The sequence below is a fragment of the Lates calcarifer genome, linkage group LG16_LG22 (assembly GCF_001640805.2).
Source record: "Lates calcarifer isolate ASB-BC8 linkage group LG16_LG22, TLL_Latcal_v3, whole genome shotgun sequence".
In the NCBI taxonomy this organism is placed as follows: domain Eukaryota; kingdom Metazoa; phylum Chordata; class Actinopteri; family Centropomidae; genus Lates; species Lates calcarifer.
In genome coordinates, this window is record NC_066848.1 from 6,628,566 (window position 1) to 6,647,635 (window position 19,070).

General features: G+C 38.0%; 1 protein-coding gene across 3 annotated transcripts in view; it reads left to right on the forward strand.

Moving 5' to 3' along the window:
* The window catches only part of khdrbs2 (KH domain containing, RNA binding, signal transduction associated 2), a 59,241-nt gene that overhangs the window by 33,208 nt on the left and 6,963 nt on the right, over positions 1-19,070 (forward strand). For 2 of the 3 annotated variants that reach the window (XR_007814783.1, XR_007814782.1), the window contains exons 5-9: positions 3,531-3,658; positions 5,356-5,545; positions 15,116-15,198; positions 15,877-15,935; positions 17,039-17,135. Coding sequence is in view for 1 of the 3 variants with exons in the window: in XM_018689900.2 (XP_018545416.1) it covers positions 3,531-3,658; positions 5,356-5,545; positions 15,116-15,198; positions 15,877-15,935; positions 17,039-17,133 (555 nt within the window). In the remaining 2 variants the exon portion in view is untranslated. Of the gene's footprint in view, positions 1-3,530; positions 3,659-5,355; positions 5,546-15,115; positions 15,199-15,876; positions 15,936-17,038; positions 18,667-19,070 lie in introns of those variants that run through there. The other variant, XM_018689900.2, reaches the window with a different exon arrangement.

A 19,070-nucleotide genomic window follows, 5' to 3' on the forward strand; every position in this document is an offset into this window, starting at 1 on the left:
AAAAGATGAATTAATTTCTGCATATTTTTAAAAAACGTCCAAGGATAAATGCTCCTGTAGTCAACAGACTCATATCTCTGAGATATAAGAGGCAAAATGGCAAGGCAAAGGCAAGAAATAAGTAAACACAGTCAGTAACAGAGGTGTGGAGCAGGTACAGCCAAACACAAGAGTGATTGGTATCACCATGTTTCGTGTGTTGACCCCTTAAAAGTCTAACTTTAGCCATTTGAAGGACATTGTGTGTGCGCAAGGTCATGCATGGCCAGAATCAATCTCAGTGAGCAAACAGTCTGACCCGAGAAGCCTCAGTATGGGGTTTTATCTCTGTATACTCATGTTAACACCTCTGTCAACAGTCAACTTTTAGGAGCTTTGGCAGATTGGTTGTGCTTTGGATAAGCTGCCAGCTTTCCAATTGAAAGCTCTGCCAGACTCCTTCAAACCAACAGAAGACTCTAGGCCTTATTAATTCATTAACAAGAGGAGCACATGTGTGCAGTGTGTCAAATGTTTTGGAAATCTACCATGATGATTTTTTTTTCCCCATTCGTGACATGCGGGTGTGAAAAATTGCGGTTTCAAAATCTGTTCATCATATGGTCCCTGTCAGACACTATCCTGTTATTGTGCATGAAGAGCTGTGACAAGGTGACATCCTCTCTATGCTCTCCTGCCACTTTTTCATGTTGGATTCAGAGTATTACTGTGTGAGGAAAGTGATGGTTAAGTTTAGTAATACACGTACAAGATGTACAAATATGTTCTTCAGTATGTTATCATAGAGTCTATCTCCCATTTCAGTTCTGGGCAGGGGCCTTTGCCATTTCCCCCCTCTCTCTCATCATTTCCTGTCACATATCAATAGACCACTGTTGAATAAAGGCAAAATGCATTCTCCAAAATATTTACCAAATTAAATAAAATATTCAATGCTTATGTATGACATAGTGTAGCTTATACATTTTATGATTATGTTTGGACGCTTGATGAAAATTGAACTTTTTGGTATCATTTAGCCTAGGATCAAAGTCAAGATCATGTTTTAAGACATTTAAATACTCTGTTTGAAATAATTTGTATATGATTTTCACACACTAATTGCGCAGATATCTTTTTCTATCATCTTGGACTTTTTGATGCTCCCAGCACCTTAGGGAAGAAAAGTTGACTGGGTAGAGCGGTAGTCACTCTGTAAGTATGAAATTCACAAAAAAAGAAGAAAAAGTTTAGTTAACTAGTTAGAATTTCTAAAACCCTAAAATCTATGAATATGCAAAGTTTTAAAGATGCCCTGTGGAGTTTTCTTGTTTACATTTACTGTTAACCCCCACCTCTAGGTTTTACAAGCATGCTGAATGCATTTCCTTCCTCATAAAACATTTGCAAAGCCAATCTTTTGAAACCTGCAGTGTTTACATCCATGTTTACTGGCTTGCAATCTTCTTCCTTGTTGGCACATAAGACTTGTTGATCACTGGAATAATGATAAACCACTGCTGCAAACAAAACAGGGATCAACACATAAAAACATTGCTCCATAGTGTTTACTAGTGTCAAAAACTGCATTGGGAACCTTTAACCATATGGCACAAGATTCTTCACTGAAAAGTTCATTTTCAGTGAATGTGCCCTGGAGCTTCTAATTTTCCACATCACAAATGGCTTCCAAACAATTTATGATGTCAGTGAAATACACTGATATGCACATGTCTTATGAACTCATGTTTAAGGTAACCACAGAGAAACTTTCCTCCCTCAGCAGAGGAATTTGAAAACAGACTTTTAGTGTCAGATTCCTCACATACATCATTCTGCACAGCGAAGCTCAAACATCCAAGTGCAGACGAAAAATCAGTAAGAAACATTTATGAGTGGAGGGGGAACTTTTTGAGATATTGTGGTAAAAGTAGAGAATGATCAGCTCATGCCGAAAAGACCCGGCAACGTTATCAAGCTGAATAAAATGGGTCCTGAGGAGAGCTATGAATTATTACACGAACAGCACGATTGTAGATTTGACTGCAAAAGTTGTTGTCTGATAACAAGTCTGAAAGAAGTAATATCTTTCACACATTCAGACAGACAATAAATGAGTTTCACAATTTATGATGTTAACACAGAATTATTTAAATCTAATAATAGGTGTTTGTCGAAGATTTGATTACATTCACTGTTAAAACTATGCAAATCACAGAGTGGGCAAGTACACTGCTCTGATATCCTCATGACTAAGTGTGATGTAAGTGGGCTTATAGATGTAACATAATGGAAATACACAGAGGAGAATGAAAAGGAGGGTGTGAAAAAAGGAAAAGGTGACACTAATTCACTAGAATATGATATTATATGTGAGCTGTAATCTGACTTGTACAGAACTTGCACAGCCATTAATGTTATCTAGTCCTTCACTTATCAGTGCACTCTGGACAGAATTGTATCTCATGAATCAATGTGCAGTTAATTTATTGGTTGGATTAATGCTCACACAAAGATGTCATTGACTCCATGGTTGTAAAGACTAGAGTAAGAGTAATGATTAATGCAGACGAGGGGAAATTATTTTCAACTCTAACACTGTCTCACTTTTCTGGAAACTTACTGTATGATGAAATCTCAAATTGCAGAAATAATTTGAACTTTGTCTCTAATGAACTGTCCATGTTTTAAAAATCTGTTGTGGAGCTTTTTGGGCTTTCTTTCTCTCAGTGCATGACACCCAGTCAGAAAACAACAACAACAACAACAAAAAAAGATGTTACAAAACATGTCTGTCAAAAACATTGACAACTTAAGAAATCAGTTGCTGCCTCTGTTTCTTTGTTGTCACAACAAAAATGTTTTGTCCAGCGTTGCAAATCTTGTGGGTTTGGCTTAACAGTTTCTGAGAAATAAGCCTGTTTATCTGTCAGCAATGACAAGATAATGAATAACGCTTTGTCCACTCCCTTATCTGCTGTGTAATGATCCATATCATGTTTGATAACGGGTTGAGAAAAATGGTTCCGAATCACACGATAACACACAAAGTTGTTGAAACTGTCAATTACAGGCTGTGTGCGCGAACAAAATAAAGAATATTTTTATGTTACTTTAATGGGAGAAGAATGGGTTTTTTGATTTTATTTCCTTTTCACATCCTCTTTCTTCTCAACATAAAGGTTTGTGAAAGTATTTGGAAATGTGGCTCTGATTTTTTTGGTTAGACATTATTTTTTCTCCCAGACATCCGCAAGGCAATTTGTTGTTTTTATCATGCAAACTTACTCCAAATAGTGAATCCTTAGCGCTTTTGGGGAATATTTATTGTCTTTCCCGACATTACTAATCCCTCCCCTGCATTTTGTGTCCAAACAAAACCAAAAAAAAAAATCTTCATTGAGAATTCAGTGCTCAGGAAGCACCATGTGTTTCCTGTGTGTCAAGATAATTTTAATTTGATGACATTTGCTGCTGTTGCGAGCATCTGTTGCAGTCAGAAGACAAATGTCCTTTTTTTTATGAGACATGCTGTTTTTCGTTTCCCGCAGGACTACAATGATGAGATCAGACAGGAGCAACTGAGAGAGCTCTCCCTGTTGAACGGCTCTGATGAGTCGAGCAGAGGGAGGAGTGCACAAGGGAGGAGCATACGACCAGCAACCACAATATCCACAAGGTAAAATACACAGCTGTGCGAAAAGTTGCCCTGAAAGAAGTTGGACACTGCTGTGAAAACAATAATCGAGGCTTCTTGAAGTTAAGAAACTCTGAAAGATACTATTTAAATAAATGTGGCAATCTTTCCCTCAAGGCACATCTGCTGTAAAAGCCAAAATGTGTGCCTAAACTTTGTTGTCAGACTTAGACTTAGAGAGAGATGAAAAACAAATGAAACAAAAACTAGAATGGCACTCAGTAGAACGCATATCTCCGCCAAGGCCAAACAATCGTCTGTCTAACTTTTACAATTGGCAAACAAGAGCCATACGTTATTTCCTGAGAAACTGACGAAAATGCTGAAAACTTGCAATGTTAAGGAAAGTGATTTAAAAATACTCTGCCTCAACCTGATCCACACCAAAATTTAATGGGTTCTTTCCAGACTTGTGCCCCAACCCTCCACCAAGTTCGGTGCAGTTCAGTAATTCTGCTGACAAATAAACAAACAAACCAATGGTCAGGACTGATCCTGTTTCAAAGTCTCAAGCCAAAGCCAAGATAACCCTGATGACATCATCAGGGTAATTTTCTCAGACCTCTGAAATCTCCTTTTAATACTGTTTTTATCCATCATTAAATAAATATTACTTATTTTCCACTGCAGCTCAAGCAGACTTTAGAGTGTATAGTCAGGACCAGCTAGAGTCAAACTTAATATTAAAGAGCTTTTGATTGGCTTAGCCATGCATGACGCTGGCCGTGTGAAACGGCCGCCTCTTCCAGTCGCCTTTATAGTTCGTTTTCAGAGCAAATTGTCCATAATCTACCTGAGCCGTGGCACAGCAGGTACAGTTTGCCATGACAGCCTGGCCTAATTCAGGCAGCACACAGAGATGCTCTAAATCCAGCAGTAACATGGGACGCTCCCAGTTTAAAGTCACCACCACCACTTCCCTACCCAGATTTTCTCCTTATGGCACACCGATAAGCGATTATTGTAAATCTCCATGAAAAATATGCACCAGTAATTCCCCTTTGAGTGCCTGTATTTTTGGATCACAATGAGCTGCTACCTAGTAAAGGATGTGCCAGAGGAAGAAAGGGTATCCTAGCCCACCTACATCATGCTGCTGTTAAAATGTAAGTTAGCAGACAATAGACGGCTTTGTGGTGCTAAATCCATCCTGCTCCACCGTGCTCTTCATGTGGTCCTGCTGCTGGACAGTCGCTCTTGCACAAAAGAAACAATGTACCTTACATTCCTTATACCTGTCCCTAAGCTTTTAATGTCTCTATGTTAGAAATATTAAATAAGTCTTCACTTGTTTGACTACAACCTGAGTGTATTCAGTAGATTCAGGCAGATAGAGATATGATTTTGTACAAACACAGGCATGGCACTGCTCTATCCTGTTATTGAAATAACCACACTGCATCCTACAGGCATGTTTGCAGAGCAGGGAAAGACACAAAGTGACACTCCTCAGCCCTCTGATCATTACAAGATCAACCTCAGTGCCAGCGGAGCTTACCACCATCCTCCAACTGAGGCAGCCTGCATGTATGCAGCGATAAAAGGGATTTAACAGACTTCTTATTGTTTTTACTCCATTTTCTCACTGAAATCACTGCGGCTTATTTACACATGTTGTGAAGTAAGTAATTCTCAGGGCAAAATTGTTGCTATGTCTGTCTGCTTGTTTGCTTTACCAGGGGCCACAGAGGCACAGGAAGGAGTGCAGCAGCACCTCGGGGGACAGCAGCGGTGGCGGCTACACACAGCAAACTTCCCACGACCGTTTTAACGAGGGAGGTACAAGCTCCGAGAGCCAGGGGGGCAGCAGGGAGTGCTGGATACAGAGTCCCACTGTTAGCAGTCACACATGAATCATATGACGACTATGTAAGTTCAATCCTCTTTGCACACACTGAAAAGTATAGTTGATAGTAATTTCACTTGAACTGTGTGTAAATCAGACTTGGTTTAATCCCCTTTCATGTGATCTGGATGAGTCTTGCTTTACATGGAGCTGTAAGGCATTCAGGGACATAGGTTTGAAAAATTAGGGCAAGCAGAAAATTATCATAACATATATTTATTTAATTAACTTTGATTTTAAAGCACACAACACCTTCTATAATGAATTTGTAACTTCTGTACAGCCCCTTGGTTTCCATTTATATCAGCACAGATGGGGTTATTTTCTTTTCATTCAGTTTATGTTGACTTTCTGATTTGCAGAAAAATATTGCTCTAAACTAAACAGTGAATAATAATTAATTATGCTAAATTGGTTGAATGAATTTCTTTAGTTCATTTCAAAAGTTAAATTAGCTCAGATTTCATTTACATCTCCTAGTCGCCTGAGATATCTTTTCTGCCAATCAAAAGTGTTTTTTCTCAAGATGTATCTTGGGCTTACTTGTCACCATTGCCACGTTTAATAGTTTAGTCTTCCAGATGAAGCATTCTGGTGTGGGACAGCTAGCTCTCCCAGTGCACAAAAAGCCATAAGCCAAACATCTTTCACTGTACAGCCTAATTTTAGTTCTGTCCGTTGGCTCAGGTTCAGTCATCTTAGAGTGCAATGTGTCAGCTTTGAGCTCCATTCGCAGTGACAAATCTTTCCATCACTTCCTCTGACAGTTGCTATTTTTGACAGCTGTGCACTGTGCCAGAAAACTACATTTTTAATATGATGATTTTGCTGTTTATTGCTTATTTCTTCTGTTTTGATGATTGGAAATGTGGTGAAAGGTCAACCTTAAAGAACACTGTCATATAAATCTCAAGCAACTTTGACTGATGGCAAGTCACAAATCCATGAGGCTTGGCACTGCGTTATTAACATGCCAATTAATAAATAAATGGATGAAAACTGTACTTGAAGCTGTAGGTGGCACCTTGACCACTGCTTTGTCAAGTATTTGTTCACTTCACTTAAAATAATGCTTGGATACATTTTCAAGGCCCCACTTAAAAGAATGCATGTCCTCAGATCTTAGAAAATTTCCCAAGGTCATTTTGAAAAGACTACACAAGGTGAGCTCTAAGTTTCATCCAAATGAAAAAAGGCAACACTTTTACCAGTCTATTTCCTCAGAGCATTCCTGCTAAGCAAAGCCCCCATGTGTGCTGGCAATTGAAGATTGGGCTGTCTGCATGGGGAAATGCACAAGCGCAGTCTCATTACCAAACCAAATTGAGTTCTGATGTAGAGCCTGTGTATTTCTGAGGAGTGAGAAAGCGAGGCATTTCTTCTCTTTGTAATTGGAGGTTGGAAAAGGAGGGTGGGAGCACAGAGACTAGGGGATTATGGAAAGATGAGTTTGTCCTGAACATTTTCTTTCCTCATATCTCACTTTGCTATTTTTTTTCCCAACTACATTACATGATTTTCTTTGAGCATGTTTCCAGAACGTAGCAGGACCTCTGTATGCCAAGGTCCTGGTTTGTTTGGGTTTTTTTTTCCAATCACTGAGTACACAAGACACTGTACCGCTTGTTGTTATTCCACTACAAGAATCCTGCACTACTGAAACACAATAATAGATCAGCAGCAGCAGATGCATCTTTGTTGTTACATCCTGTATTTGTCTTTGGATTGATATGTACTGTGGTGTGTATGGGTATTGTGTAGATTTCTCCAGAGACTGCTGATTGATGGACTCTGTCAAACTGTCAGTCTATCTCTTAAAAGTGATACTGTGAGTATGTCCATAATTGTACCTAATCGAGGGTGGTATTGATTTAAAACTTCAATGGAAAGCTTGGGGAAGCTGATAGTTATCATGTATCATTGTTTGCTTTATAATTTATGAATGTCACATTCTCTCTTTTATCTTTCTCCCACAAATCTCACCTTGCTGTATCCTTTACTCCAGCACTCGAGTTTCTTTGTTCCTCACAGAGTGTGGCTCTTTGTACAATGACTCAAGTCAGCTTTTACCATTCAGGTACACAGAATGCTGCTCATCAGTCACTGAAACCATATAAAGGAGCCCTGCCAAAAGCAAAAACACATTTGCGCTCTTAAGTGTTGCCTTGACGTCACTCTCTGAAGGACCTGACTGAGATCTCTCTTTGTATTAGGAATGTGAAAATATAAGGCTGTAGATAATTTTATAATGTTCTTACTGTCAGTGAATTCAATTAAAGAGACAAAACCAACAGTGAATTGATCCTAGTAACAAGTATTATCTGTGTATCCAAAGCCTGATACAGCTTATTCCTCTCTGCTATAAGGCTCCATTGTTGTCCAAAAACTATTAAAAACAGTGAGCCGCACCGTTGCACTCAATGACATTTTTCTTCATTATAATGAGCATAGAGCACTGTAGCTTCTTTTAACTCAATTCCACTGCCTCTGTAAAAACTTACTGGAACACCAAATGTGCATTAATTTACAGCTGAAAATAGTCTCCGACAAAAACACCCAACAAAAACTGCAGTGCCCAGCTGTTGTGATACATTATTTAGACTTTTTTTTTTAAATGAACTTTTAATGAACGTGTATACGTCTGAAAGGGACTTTCAGTTAATTACCTATAATTATTAGTCCATTATTTAGGGGAAATACCTTGCTTTGAAGCAAATTATTTAATTCCACTTTTATATTTATCTAAACAATGGTGGATTTATGTAAATATATATTTGAAGAAACAGTTCTGTTCTTCTTTTTATCAAAAGCTACAAGCTTTTTAATCAATATTTTATCATTAGGTTTTATCAATATATATTCATAGGTTAACTTCATCAAATGCTTATTCATATTCATCACATACACATGTACTTATGCATGCATCCTGTAGTTTCATTGTTTAGTGTATGAATGACAGACTATTGTTTACTTCTCAGTTTGGGGTGAAGTCCCCATAAACATTTTTGCTGCATTTCTGCTGTGGAGCAGGTCATCATGCAACAGGGGTTCCTCTGGAGACTGTAGTGATTAATGGACTCTGTCATGCTGTCAGTGTCGTAAAACTAATACAGTGACAATGACCATTATTGTGTCTCGTAAAGGATAGCAACGATTCAGAAGTGAAGTGGATTGCAGTGGTTCGCTGTGGGGGGGCTTCGAGGGGTGTTCAGTATGTATAAATTTAGGTATCACCTCCATGGAGTGAGCTACAAATATTTTTACAAGTTGAGGTCAGCCTTAGTTTGTCAGTTTCATTGCTCTGGGCTTCTACAGTTCTGTAACAGATTCTTCACATGTTGTCTGTATGGAATCCTCCTAATCCAAAGACTGAAGATTGTCAGGCTTTCAATTTTGAGGAAAGATGTTTTTGCAGCAGAAGTGCTACCAAATCATCAGCTGTGTGTCTGATTGATATCTCTGTCTCACACACTTTAGTGCTTGTGAGCTCTTAATATCGTTTAAGATGAACTGATTAGCCCTTTAGTGATTCAGTTGTCCATAAAGGATCATTGGATCATTAGGCCAGTTTAGTCAGTCTGAGCCATTAAGGTGAAGTGCTCATTATGTGTTTATCAAGGCCATTTAATGATTAAAAAAAAGAAAAGAAAGAAATTCAAAGACTCAAAGGACATCATACACTCACATGGTGGTCAAACTAAGCACAAAGCTGCTTGCTTTCTGGTTTACCTTTACATGAAGGTAATGTAACACACCTCGAGATGGCTTTATGGACATACTGATAAACACATTTTGAGGCAAACATAATTAAAAATACAAACAACAATGACAATCATTTGACATATTCATTACATCAAGAAACTAAGCAATCAGTCACCCATCTGCATAAAGCCGCGGAATGAATTTCATATCTGTACTATAATGTGAAAATGCTTAAAATGCAGATCTGTTATCCAGTGGAAAGAGGCCTGTTTTCCAGTGATAAGTTATCTGCTATTTCAGCAATCAGCCAATGTCCTCTGTGTAAAAATGTATTATTAATTGTTTTACAATTGTACCAGAGAAAATGTCTTTCCACTATTGGGCTCTTATAGTACTGTACATCATCTGATGTGGCATTATTTTTCATACTATTATTTTTGCTGCAATTATGAAAAGTTCATGGTTTCTATATAAAGCACAGTTGGAATAGTACTTTGCCTCTTCATTGTTAATGTTAAAATTTGCTTATTAAAGTATGTAATTTGTGTAGAGCTATACTACTGAAGTGCTAAAATAAGCCATAATAACCATGATTTTGTGTGTTCATGAATGAATGTTTCTAATCCCCTAGAAGAGCAGATCAGTGCGACATTTCACTGTAATCAGTAAGAGTTCTTCCATGTGAGAAGTGCAAAGGGAGAGCAGAGGGAGATTAAAGATGTGATTGATGGCATTTTGTATAGACCGGGACCATGGCCTCAGTTTAATGTTAAAGATCAAATCCCCTCTGGATCAAATCTTATCTTTTAATGTCAGGGCTGATGATAGAAGAGAGGAATCTGAGAGTGATACAGGATGCCGTCCCTGACAGCAGACCATGGATTGTACAAATTGCTGGTAAAAATTGAAACACATTGCTTGGTTTTTAAACCTGAGCCCTGCAACCATACCGAGGCTGTGCGGGAAATGCCATAATGTGATTAAACACAGAGCTTTGCGAGGCTTTGAAGAAAAAAAAAGTCTAATCTATCTACTGTGAAAAAAAAGCAAAAGGACACCCTTTTGAAATGGGGAAAAAGTATCCCCATATCATCTATTTCATGAACATAAAAGATGCGTGAGATTTGTGAGGTTCTGTATATTTCTTGAAGGAGAGCAGTTTCTCAAGCCACCTTTAAGGATGGTATGCACATCTGCTGTAATTGCTTTATAACAATGGGTTCAGATACACTGCTGAGTTCACATTTGTTAGATTAATTATGGAAATTCTCCATGCAGAACTCTCCTGTTTATTAAAACAGATGTATGACACACGCTTCCACTCGATTACATAATAGAAGAAAAACTCAGGTAGAATGCATAATGGCCTCAGTTGTGTTGTCAGGGACTGATGCTGCCAGTGAGGGAAGAAACAGGCAGATGCAGTTCCATCTAATGCTAAACTCTGCAAGCACACCAGGTACTAACATTTGAATAGTGAGAAAGCCTTGTCTGATTTGTTTGTTTTGTTCTTGAGCCTCCCTAAAGCCAAACTGACAATTATGATATTGTTTAATGTCGCTAAAGTAATCAAGGTTCAATCTCATAATAATTATTTCCTATGGTGAAATTTTCAAGTGTAACTATGACACAATTGGAATAAATATCCAAAAGTAAACTCCTGCTTTAAGTGTACAACAGGAAACAAAACGTGCATGCTGACTGAATTTGCACAGGTAGAAAACAACAAAGACTATAGCATCTATTCACTGAGACAAAAGGCTGCAAATCTCATTTTCCTCCCCATTCTGCTGTGTGGAGAGGCATTCACAGGCAGCTCCCTATGAAGATCAGTCACTGTCAGGGGACATACAGGTTGTCAATTGATAATGAAGCACAGTGCTAAGGGCCTTTAGGTTCTCGCTGTCCTAATTACACTCAGCTAGTCCTCTCCACCCTTGTGTTAACATTTGATTTATTTCCTCTGCCTTGTTAAAAAGGACCAGAGTTAATTGTTTTTACAGATGAGTGTCAAACTAGAGGAATCAAGCCTCGTTAATTGGGGGTCTGTCTATTTACACATAGCACTTTGTCCAATCTGAATGCAGCCTGTGTTGTGGGTCAAACTAATACTGAGGTCAGCAGAGAGATAAGTCATTTGTTTAAAATGTTAAGGCTTTATCACACATAACATCTGTTACTCAACTTCTCTCCAACAATGCTCATCTGTATTATCCCTGTTAAATATTTTAACAAATAGATAAATAATTATTCATGGCTTGGATTTCAAAATATATTTTTGACTATCTGCTGGAATCATATATGTATAGTCTAAAAAAATCTTAACTCAAGGTTCACCTACTAGCTTTTTTTAACTTCTATCTCTAGTGTAATATCCTGAACCAGGTGTAGGGTTAGGGTCATTTTTACGATTTTAACAGATTAATAATAATACTTGAAGCATCATATGAAAACACATTTATGAATGAGGCTAATTTACACCCACGCCACACTCAGAATTCTGTTGAGCCTGATAGAAGGCGTGAAAATATCAAAAGCTGACTTTTTTCTCTGTACAGACAGACAGAACTCTGACAACCCTGTGTCATGTTTTGCAGCTTGCTAAAACTGCTGGAGAAAATTGAGGAAGCAGATGCACTTGATTGGGACTGCATGCTCAAATTTCTGTTCTTACAAATCTGTGCCTGGATGCTCTCAGATGTTGACTTGCAGACAGACTTGCACTCAGAAAGTGTTGCACTTTCTCAAACCTTTTGTCATCTATTTAATTCCATAAACAGACCAGCTATGCCAAGTTACTGTTGCTAAGCTATGACTGAACAATCACTGCTCAGGAGTGGGATTTAACAGTCCAATGCTTACGTCACAGTTATTTATACTACCAGAAGTTTACATGGATGAACCATCATTTAAGTATTAAAATAAAACTCAACAGTAAGTGATGACCTAAAATTTCACTCAAAGATGAACATGGGAATAGCATTTCTTTAGAAACTGTTCTTCAGAAAGTAACATTTTCTGGATGCAAAAGCATAAACTAGACAACTGCTGTGTTAGAAAATGTAAACAGCAGCATGACTCAGATAACTTTATCAATACCTTCCTCATGGTGAGCTGAACACACAATCTTTCCAGAGCATAAACAGCTATAAACAGTATGCTGGGCTATGATGTGTTCAGATTAATTCACCATTTCTATCATTTATTTTGTTATTTATTTTGTGGAAGTAATGCACTAAGAACAACACAACAATGACATTTTTATGTATGTATAAAGGCAGCACAAAATATTATTATGCTTTGGTAAAAATGACCCTTTTAATAAATATACTGTACAGAACTCAACTTTTACATGACTACACATTGCTGTAATTCTTTATCTTAACTTTGGGTTTATTTTTATAATACGTTTGACTGAAATTAATCCACTGATTGCTTTACAGTTATGGTCCAGTGTGGAGCAATTTGTCATATGGGATTGCCTACAAAATGGTCAATTACTGAGATATGCAGGTCTCTGACTCTGCCTTTGTGGGGAAAGACTCATGCACGAAAAGGAGAAGTATTGGATCCCCTGAACAACTTAATCCTTGACTTAATCCCTAACTTTAATTTAGTCAAATTCATGTTCACACAAATAAAGCCACACAGGAACCAGAGCCATTTGAATCAGCATTACCCAACAGGAGATGGAGAGCATGTACTGTGTCATAAATGTACTATAAATGGTTTTTTGTTGTTGTGGTATTTTTGCCTTGCTGATGTCCTTCACACCAATGTGTCTGCTTTTGTGTCACAAAGCATAATCAAAGGCAGCCACACCTAATGCAAGATGATATTACTCTATTGTAACAGGCAGACGTGGAGGGATAATGTGCTGTTAAGACCACGTCTGGCATAAACCAGCTTCATTGAAGCTCTCAGCACGTTTTATTTCCTCCTGATTTAAAATGTATTCGATCTCCAAAAAGAACTGAACACTTGTATGTATCATGGTGGAGTTTGATTTGAAACAGCAAGCTTGGAAAGGATTAGAAGAGATTAGATTGTGGTGAAAAAGAAACATAAGCACTTTAAACTCCACTAAATCTCCTTAAATGAGCAAGATCCAACAATTACAAGAGCATACAATGGTTAAGTTTACTGTTCTGCGCACACTTTGGCCTTTCTCCAGTTATGGTGTTATTCAGGTTAAGCTGTTTAGGCGAACCTTTGGTCTGCTGAGATCAGTTACCCATGCTGTTATAAATAAACCATTTAACAGAATATTATGTGGAGTACTTTCTTCAGACAGATCAAAGGCGGAGGTTTGATTTCAGAAGTGGGGAGTACACAGTCAACATATCAATTTAGCAAACAACAAATGATGATGAAACTGGTTATTGTGCTGTTTGTAATAATAGTAGTGGCATTTTTAGATCACTAACTGTAAAAAAAATACTTTTTTTTACCCCCAAAAAATATGCATAGGAGGTGAATGACCCCTCACCCATCCCCCTGAATAGTGCCTGCAGTGTCCCTCTCAGGTTGCACACATCCTCCTCCGAGAAGATAGGCCAAGTCTGAAAGGCAAAACCTAGGGCAAAAAGTCCACCAATCATTCACTCCTGCTCATGAAACTTTGAAACTGCTGTGACTGCACAGTCACATTTCAAAACAACTCTGAACTTTGACCAACTCGTCTGTTCTCTGATCTGGCTGGACAGTCAAAGGACATTGTTCCGTTTACAGAGATCTGGGGTAGCAAATCAACTGAAACTATGAAAGTGAGATGAACAAAAAATAGTATTTTGAAAAGTGAGGGGTGACATGTTCATCCTATCCCCAGTGGAAATTACAATAGAAGTAAATGGATGAAAAGACAGAGCGAGCCTCATTGTCTATGTTTAATACAGGAACTGATGATCTTGAATTGCTTGTATGCTTTATGCAGATGACAAAAGCTAAAGTAAAAGGAGAGGGATGTGTGTATGCCACAGTAACTAATTTAATATTAGTGTATTTGATATGAGAAATTTCTTAGGCAGCTCTGCTGTGGTTTCTTCTTTTAACCGAGTTATAGTGTTTACTTGAATTGTTGCAAAACCAGGTTACTTGCATAATTGGGTTGAGGACGGAGTTCTCTGCAGATGTAAAGAGTCACTAACTGGATTAACAAAGTTTGAGACACAGCATGGAGGTCTGTGATAGGAGTAGCCTTTACACTGCAAACATTTTTGTCCTGAAGAGAGAAAAACTACATGCTGACAGCTTATTCTCATTACAAAATTACATTACGTTACACGTCATCATTGTAAAATACAATATTGATACAGAATGATCTTTCCTCTGCGTGGATGAGGACAACAATGCTATGTGTTTGTGAGATATACACAGACCAGAGTATTATATAGGAGTTGTACCTGTTTTACAGCTGCACAGAATGGGGTCTTTTATTTTTTATGATGGTTACCAATACTTACAGTTGGCCGGAGGGGAGACATTCTGCAAAACATCTATATAGCTGTTCATAAATTTAGGAGGTCTTTAATGTGTGCTGCCTGCTGTTTAGCCATTTTTATTGTTATCGAACATTACTGTAGTTACTTTCTGGCTTTTTGTGCTTGTTTCCTGAGTAGCTGCTTATCAATAGTTGAGATCCATATTGCTGTTAAGACCCAGAAGGTGTCCATTAGGCTCCACTAGTGAGACATGTTCCCCTGCAAACCTTAATCAATAATCTCTGCTGGACATGAATTTCTCCTGTTCCCTTTCCTATTATGGACACAAAGTAATGGACTTTGCCTGTGGAACTAAGTATTGATTGCTTTTATATTAATCTCTAACCAGCTAGACCGGATAAAGATGAGGAGACGAGTCGACTTTAATGCTTACAGTGTGCTTCCTCGCAGGGCTACGATGATGGATACGGTGGAGAATATGATGACGAGAGTTACGAAGCCTATGAGGATAACTACAGCAATCTGTCAAAGAGGTGATGTTTACTCACAAATGCTTGATAAACAAAAAAGCTTTTTCAGTCAATCAACACTTTTTTCAATCACCATCTGTCCACTGTTATTTGCAATACAGCATGTGAAAAGTGCTCTGTGAGCAGCTGTCTCTTGGGTCATCATCATGGTTCCACATTTCAGCATTACATATGTTCATTAACAAGACATCCAATTACTTTGTTTACTTACAGCATTTAGCCTGAATCATGCTCCTTGTATCTTTGTGAAAGGATATATCTGTTGATATTTTTTTTTTTTTTCATACTGCCAACAAATCCCATGAAAAGAAAAAAAACAACAATGAATTGATCCAACTAACAGGTCTTGTGTAGCAAAAGCCTGATATGGCTTATTCCTCTGTGCCACAGAGCTCAACTGTCATCCAGAAACTATTAACACATCAGTGAACAATGTGGGCAACCTGGGCATCATAGTTAATCCCACATACACTGTTCTGCTGCCGTGAATATGCACTGCAGTGTTCTTTGTGTATTAATCCACAGTTGAAAATAGTCCCTAGCAAATGCTCTATTTATTTCTTGTAGTAACATTTGTTAAAAGCAGTGCCCAGCTATTTTAGGAAATTATACATATATGTATACTTATACTGTATATGTGCCTTTATTTTGACTGTGATGTTTCCACTCTGTCTGATTTAGCATTTCAGAATATTACGAGTATGGACATGGAACCAATGATGAATCCTACAACAGCTACGGTAAGAATGACATATTTTGTATATAGCAGAACTTTGTTTTTTGTCTTTGTGAACTGAACTTTTTAACAAACATCCCTGGACCTTATTTAAATTCATTCTTTACAAGTAACAAAAAAAAAAGTCTTGGCTACACAATCTTGGCTGCTGCTGCACTGATATTTAAAAGATGTTTCACAGCAGAGAAACAAAGGGGAAAAAAGCCTTATGGTTCCAGACCACTTCTAATCATCCTCACCCAGGGAGCCGCTCCTGCATGCTTCACCCTTCCTACCTCCCTGGCTGTGAGCTGCATTTGACTAGAACAGTAAATGTGCCAGTGGAAGCTCAGGGGGCTAACCGATGCCTGTTGTAAAGGTGGAGTGTTTTGCCTTTTGGATATGTGCCCTCATAGGCTTATTCCAGAAAGGCTGTTACTATCGGCTGAGTAACCTCTGCTGTGCATACAATGCTGCTGTCAGGCAAAATGAAATATCTTGTATGTCCAAAATGCCAACTGCTCAGGGAGTTTTTTTTAAATAAATCAATAAGCAAGAGAGTCCTCAAGTTTCTTCAAATCTCTAAATAAACACGTAAAGCTTCAGTTTAAGCAAGAAAATGTTAAAATCACTGAAAGTGGAGTTACAAGGTTGTCACATGACAGTGGCGATAAGCTGGTTGCCACAGTGGGTTTGCAGGCTCATTCATTTTCAGCACAATGAATTGTGCACTGGGGTGTTGAGGTCGGACCAAACCAAAACCAAGGGGGCAATGATTTGATTTTCTGCTCCATAAACACTTTCTTATTTGGAAGCAGTGCAATGTGCCATGCAGCAGAGGTGGCCATCTTTATGTAATTTGGCTCTAAGGAGGGAGCTGCTGACAGTCAGATCTCAGTGTTGGTCCAGCGGAGGGCAAAGAGCTTATGAAATTAATTTTCTGTAGAGAGGAGCCTCTGTAGTACCTGGGATGGAATTTGCACGCTTGAATTTTCTTGTCTTTGGTTAAATGGATTGTGAGAGGGTAGTATACAATACCTGAGCTCACAGTTTGACTTTGTGACATGAACTCTCTCAGCACAGTGAATGCAGCAGCTCTCTACAATGTGTTTCTAACTGTTTTTGCAGAGGAGGAGTGGGCAACTACCCGTCCCAGTCTCAAAGCCCCTGTTTTACGGCTGACAAGAGGGGGCTACAGGAAACATCCCTATGATAGATACTGAAGGTGCTCCAGATATGTGACCTCCAATTTCAAACAGTTTCTTTTACTTTTAATTTCCCTATAAACATTGTAACATTTACTTTTTGTCTGCCTCCATCAGAAATTGAAATAAAAAAATAACCCCATATAGCAAATAAATCCACAAAATCTAACATTACTGCAGTATTCTGATTTTTTATTTATAAAGAATAGAGTCATTTTATGAAAAATACAGAGAAGAAATCCATGCACAGGAAGGTTGTTCTTAAAATTGGCTGTTTAAATGCCCTTCACTCCACCTGTACCCTCCCCCAAAACATAGTTGTTTTAGATTTTTGACATTAAACAACAGGTTTTTTCTTATATGTTATATCTCAGATTTTGAAAAATTTGTTTTCATTTATTGCCTTTAATGCAGTGATTATCAGGGTTTACTATCCAACCACCAGGATAAAACAACACAATATTTTTGCCTTTCAAAATACTCACAAAGTCAGACTAGGCAACCAATGAGTCATAATTTCTTGCCATAACTTGACTGAGAGACATAGGAGACAAGATGGACCAGGACCAATCATAGGTGTGCTTTCACAACATGCTTGAAGTACATCGGTGATGCCATTGTCACCCATGTGCAAAAATCCATCTTTGTCAGGTTTCACAATATAAGAAAACAGCATATAATAACTCCTGCTTAGCTCACACCCAAAACAAATTTACAGGCAGGATGAGTCTTTAACCAGCCAAAGCTAAGGAGCAAAATGTGACACTCACATCAAATTTAAAATGAGCCTTTTTCCATCTCCTTCACCTATCTCCACGGTTCACTGATTGGCCTGGCTCTGGCTCAGTCTGGTTTAAGTGGATCTTTTCCAGACTATTACCTTATAGCACAAACTTAACCTTTTGAGATTCAGACTGGCTTCTTCACGATAAATTAGCTTTTCCACAAACGTAATCATTATTCGGCATAGTAAAAATCAATCAAGGACAGGGGTTTTTTTTGTATTTGTCTCCTGAAGCTGCAGATCAGTGTTGGTCTGCAGAAGCGTCACTTCTAGTTTGATTCCAACTGTGACTTGATTTGCAAAAATCATTACTATGGTAACAGACAGAGAACCACACACTTCTCTGAACACAGCTGACCTGATAAATTCCATTAAAGGCACCAGATGGAAACCAAACCTTTTCCTGAACTGACCTGACCTGACAAGACCTGAATGAATTGACTAAGTGTCCTGAATATTTCTTTTCAAAATGTTTAATGTTTAGAAATCTAAATCAGTACTCAAGTTTCCCCATAACTGATTGCTATATGAGACTCTGACAGCTTCATGCTAAAACTAAGCTGATACGACAGACTAAAGTTAGCTTAAGTTATATTGTGATTTTAAATGATAGAAGGTGTGAGATCGTATTCGTGCAAAACACATTTGTTTTGTTTGAGTTGAAAGCAGTCAGCAATATATAGTGTGTAATTTCTAATGCGTGCTTTGTTCTGTGTGTAATCTGTATTTGTACATAAAGCATTTAATAAAAACAACATAAACTTCAACACCGTGTGTAAGACTTTCTAAATAGGTGGCTATGGAGCTTTTTATTTTTTACAGTTTGTTAACATAAGAAAGACCATTTGAGTTTCTTGTTTCTAAAACTTATCTGCTTTCAGGTAACAGCTAACTCGTTTCATAAAGAAAGCCCATCAACCTGTCCCAAATGAACATATTTGTTAAATAATTGATATTCCTGCTCAAGCGTCCTTGAATCTTTGATCAGTTTTTTATGTAGAAACTAATACATTTCTTTCTTAATCCATTCTCTGAAGTTTTACATCATTAAACAGACACACTGATTGACTCTGAGAATGATATGGAGTTAAAAGAGGTAAGAAGTCCTCATATATTATCATAATAATGCCTTAAATACGCTCAGCGTCTGAAGCTGGCTCATGAGGAGCAT